Here is a 3794-nt window from a genome sequence, read left to right as displayed (position 1 = left end):
GAAGCCCCTTCCCTTCCCACAGACGGACGTCGGGGACGCGCGCAGCCCCCTCTCCACGCCAAGGGCCGCTGGTGCTCCCCGGTCCCTCCGCGCCGAGCTCGCCCGGGACGGCTGCGGCGGCGCCGAGGGGGCCGCGGCGCCCGTTTGTCACCGTTGCCAGCCCGGACGCAGCGAGCCGGGGCGCTCGGGGTGCCCCTGCTGGAGCCCGGGCTCTCACCAGTGAGGTTCTGGTCCGGGCACTGGTGCATGGGGTTCCCGTGGCGGACGTCCTGGCGGCGGTGGCGGCGCTTGCCCGCGGGCTGGTAGCGGGCGCAGGCCGTGCCGTCCCAGGCGCAGTAGGGATCCCGGGCCAGGCAGCACTCGGCGCAGGCCGTGCCGTAGGTCTCGCACTGGTGCAGCCGCACCTGGGCCACCCCCAGGCTGGAGCCCACGTAGAGCGTTTGCTGGGGGACAGCACGGGACGGTGACGCTGGGCTCCCCAGGAGGGTGCCCGGGGCCGCATGCTGTGGTCGAGTGGCCTCGGTCCATGAGCCAGGACCCCTGGGTGCTCAGTCCTCACCCCAGGGGACTAGAGCAGGGATCAGAGCCGGGGCAGAGCCTGGGCTCGGGCACCCTTTTGGCAGGGACGCGGCCAGCGCAGCCAGTGCCGCCCCTGCCGCTCGCCCACCCCACGCGCCCCGGCTGCACTCACGCGCTTGACAGAGATCTCCATCTGGGTGATGGGCACAGGCGCCTGTCGGGGAGGAGAGTGGCCGTGAGGCTGGCCAAACCCTCACCCCAGGGGTTGCTTGGCACTGTGGGGGTTCAGGGGACACCAGGAAAGTTTGGGGAGTTGAGGGAAAATACATGGAGACCTGCCGTGTCCGGACACCCCTCCATCTGCCAGAGCCTGGAGGGGGCAGTTGCTCCCTGCAGCTCCCTGGGCCACTGCAGGGAAGGGGTCCTGTGCCAGGGTACCTCCTGGGTGCTGTGTCTGCTCGCGGTCCTGAGCTCCCCAAGCCGTTGCTCTCAGCTCTCCTAGGGCCTCCGCAGCAGACCCGCAGGCACCCCCAACCTGGGCCTGCAGCGCCCACCCCGCTGCCCGCTCCCCCCCCCCGCGCATGGGGCAGCACGCATCACCTCAAAAACCTGCAGCTCCTCCAGAACAACTTCCTCCGTGGCGGCCGAGTTTGCTTTCTGCAGCGGTACCACCTTCAGCACCGAGCCAGCGTCTGGAGGCAAGCGGGGAGGAGGGAGGCGCGAGGCTCGTGCTGCCGCGGACCAGCACGGTGGCTGGCGGGCGAGTGGGGCGGCTGCACTGAGCCGCCTGCCACCATGCTCCCCCCGGACAGTGGGGGTCCGGTGCTAGGGAGCCCTTTGCTCTTACAAGCCTCCCTGCACACCCAAAGGTGGGCCCGAGGTCTCCAGCACCCATCGGGCAGCTCTGCCCGAACCCAATGGAAACGTGGGGCAGGACGCGGCTGCGCAGCACCCAGCTCCGTGCCCCAGTGGCGCCGGCAGAGGCGAGGGCTGGTGGCCAGGCAGGTGGCATGCGCGGTCCTGCCGTAGATCTGCACACTGACCTCTGTTCACTCGCACACACAGGCTCTAGAGTCACCTCGACCAAGAACCTCTTGCTTGGCTCGAGCCTCACAGTGTAAAGCCAAACCAAAGCAGATGGAGCTGGCGATCTCGCTTCCTCGAAGCGAGCACACACGGTGCAGCAGAGCACGTGGGCCGGGGCCAAGGGGGCTGCAGGAGAGGCAGGCAGCTGATGCCCAGGTTTTGCAAAGCGCAGATGAGCTCATTAGTCTCTTGGAGGCGTTTCAACGAAAACCCTTTTCCAGGCAGCGGCTCCCCAGCAGTAACCACCTGAGCTGGAGGGCAGCTGTGCCGCCCGCACCACGGGGAGCAAGACCAGAAAGCCTTGGCTGGGCAGCAGGACCGCAGCCCAGAGACACCATGGGTACCCTGAGGACCGTCATCACCTGCAGCTGGCCAGGCTGCTGCTTCTGCTGCCTACCTGTGCCGAGGAAGAGGACATCGTACTGCCCGTCCTCGGCCTCCACCCGGTCTACCACGAGCTGGCGCAGGTGGTACTGCAGGTTGGTCTTCACTAGGAGGGGCTGGCGGTGCCGCGGGTACACGGGTTTGTACATGAGGGGGTGAGCACGGGCAAAGCGCAGCACGTCGTCGGGGTAGTCCTTGGTGGTGCTGTAGTGGCGCCTGGGCTGGTTGGTGGTCTTGCTGGGGCACTGCGGGGCCGAAGGAGGCCCCCGCTCAGCCTGGCTGCCAGCCCCTGGTCAGCCTTCCCTCTCCCACCCCATCCTTGTGCAGAAGGGCCGATTCAGGACCCTCCTCCAATGTGGGGCTCGTCTCCCCCACTTTAGCGGTCAGCCCCTGGCAGTGCTGGGGTGGATCCTGCAGGAACCCCATCCCACGTCGTGAATGTGAGCGGGACCAACCCCGTCCCCCCCAGCCCCACCGGCCAGGGCAGTTGGGAGCCTGATGGAGACCACCCTGCAGCGACCCGCTGGCCGGGAAGTCGCTCACCACGCCGGGCCGCGGGTAGGGCACCCGGCCCTCGTAGGCAGCCCACTGGTGCAGGGGGCTGTCCCGGTGGGCGAAGGGCCCGTTGAAGACCTCCCGGATGTCGGCCATGCGGTACACGCAGACAGCGGAGCCCCGGAAGACGTGGCTGAAACGGGATGGCGAGCGGCGCTAGCACGGTCGCGCTCAGCAGCAGGCACCCAGGGACCTCTGCGGGACCCTTGGCGGGGTGGGAAGCACCAAAGCTCTGACGTTTCTGTCCATATGGGGGTGAAGCTGGCAGGGGTTAGGGACCGACTGCGCAAGCCGTGGTGGCGGTGGCCGCCGGCAGGGCCAGCTGCAGCCCGGAAACCCTCGTGCCGGCAGCCTACCATCCCGCTCCCCTGGCACGGCTAATTAAAGCAAAGGGAGGACGAGAAGCACCACGAGCTCTGCTCAAAGAAGTCTTACAGTGTTGGAGCTTAAAGCAGGAGGACTTCAAGACTGTAAAAGAGGTGGTGACAACTTGCAGCTTAAAACAAGAGTGAGGGAGAGGGTCTGTTCCCCAGAGCCCCAGCTTGGAGGCGGGGGGGGCACACTCAGGCAGCTGGACCCCGACCCCGACCAGCCAGCGAGCTGCCGGCAGGCACTCTGAGCCCCTTCCCACCCCAGGGCAGCCCATCTAGCACGTTCCCAGGGAAAATAAATACACGATCGTGACCCAAGCGCCTGCCTGCGTCCAGCACCGCGTCCAACGCTCCCCCCTTGGGTCTTGCGCCCGCTGCGCCACGCTCCTGGTGCTCCTGCCCCCCGGCCCGGGCCCAGGATGCTGCCAGCCCTTCTCGCCCTGAGCAGCGCTGGGCCTCGCGCTCTTGCCTGCCTGCTGCTGACCGGTGTCTTGCCGCGGCCTGTCGTGGCCGCGAGCGACGTGCTTTGAAGCGGGGAGCGTCTTGGGGGCTGGGGGAAGCAGAGGCTGGCGCTGGGCGACTCACCTGACGGTGCTGAAGAGGCCGAAGACTTCTGGGCTCTTCCCGTCCTTCGTCCTCAGCAGGAAGACGTCCTCTGGGGAGACGAGACGGCGCCGTGGGGCTTGCCGGTGCCCCAGGCGCAGCCCCCGCGAGCTCCCCGCAGCTCCCCTTTACCGAGCGCGTCGAAGCGGGTGTCGATGCCGCGGGGGCCGGGCACGGCGCACACCAGGCGGGCCTTGCTGAAGGTGCTCCACTTGTTCACCAGCACCCGCTGGCCTCCGGCGTCGTTCTGCGAGGACGGGCGGGCTGAGGGCGGCC

At 68.3% G+C, this 3794-nt stretch overlaps 1 protein-coding gene across 1 annotated transcript in view; it reads right to left on the bottom strand.

Annotated features, from left to right (window-relative positions):
- The window catches only part of SEMA3G (semaphorin 3G), an 11446-nt gene that overhangs the window by 4361 nt on the left and 3291 nt on the right, over window positions 1–3794 (bottom strand). Inside the window, exons 4-10 of the mRNA XM_085302568.1 lie at window positions 3651–3765; window positions 3501–3570; window positions 2533–2677; window positions 2003–2234; window positions 1120–1211; window positions 692–733; window positions 6–443 (exon numbers count right to left, since the gene is read on the bottom strand). Coding sequence (XP_085158694.1) covers window positions 6–443; window positions 692–733; window positions 1120–1211; window positions 2003–2234; window positions 2533–2677; window positions 3501–3570; window positions 3651–3765 — 1134 coding nt within the window. The remainder of the gene's footprint in view (window positions 1–5; window positions 444–691; window positions 734–1119; window positions 1212–2002; window positions 2235–2532; window positions 2678–3500; window positions 3571–3650; window positions 3766–3794) is intronic.

This window comes from Rhea americana, unplaced genomic scaffold, assembly GCF_003343005.1.
Source record: "Rhea americana isolate MKP2758 unplaced genomic scaffold, rheAme1 scaffold_19, whole genome shotgun sequence".
Lineage (NCBI taxonomy): Eukaryota > Metazoa > Chordata > Aves > Rheiformes > Rheidae > Rhea > Rhea americana.
The sequence above is the reverse complement of the archived record's forward strand: the minus strand, read 5'-3'. Positions and strand labels throughout refer to the sequence as shown.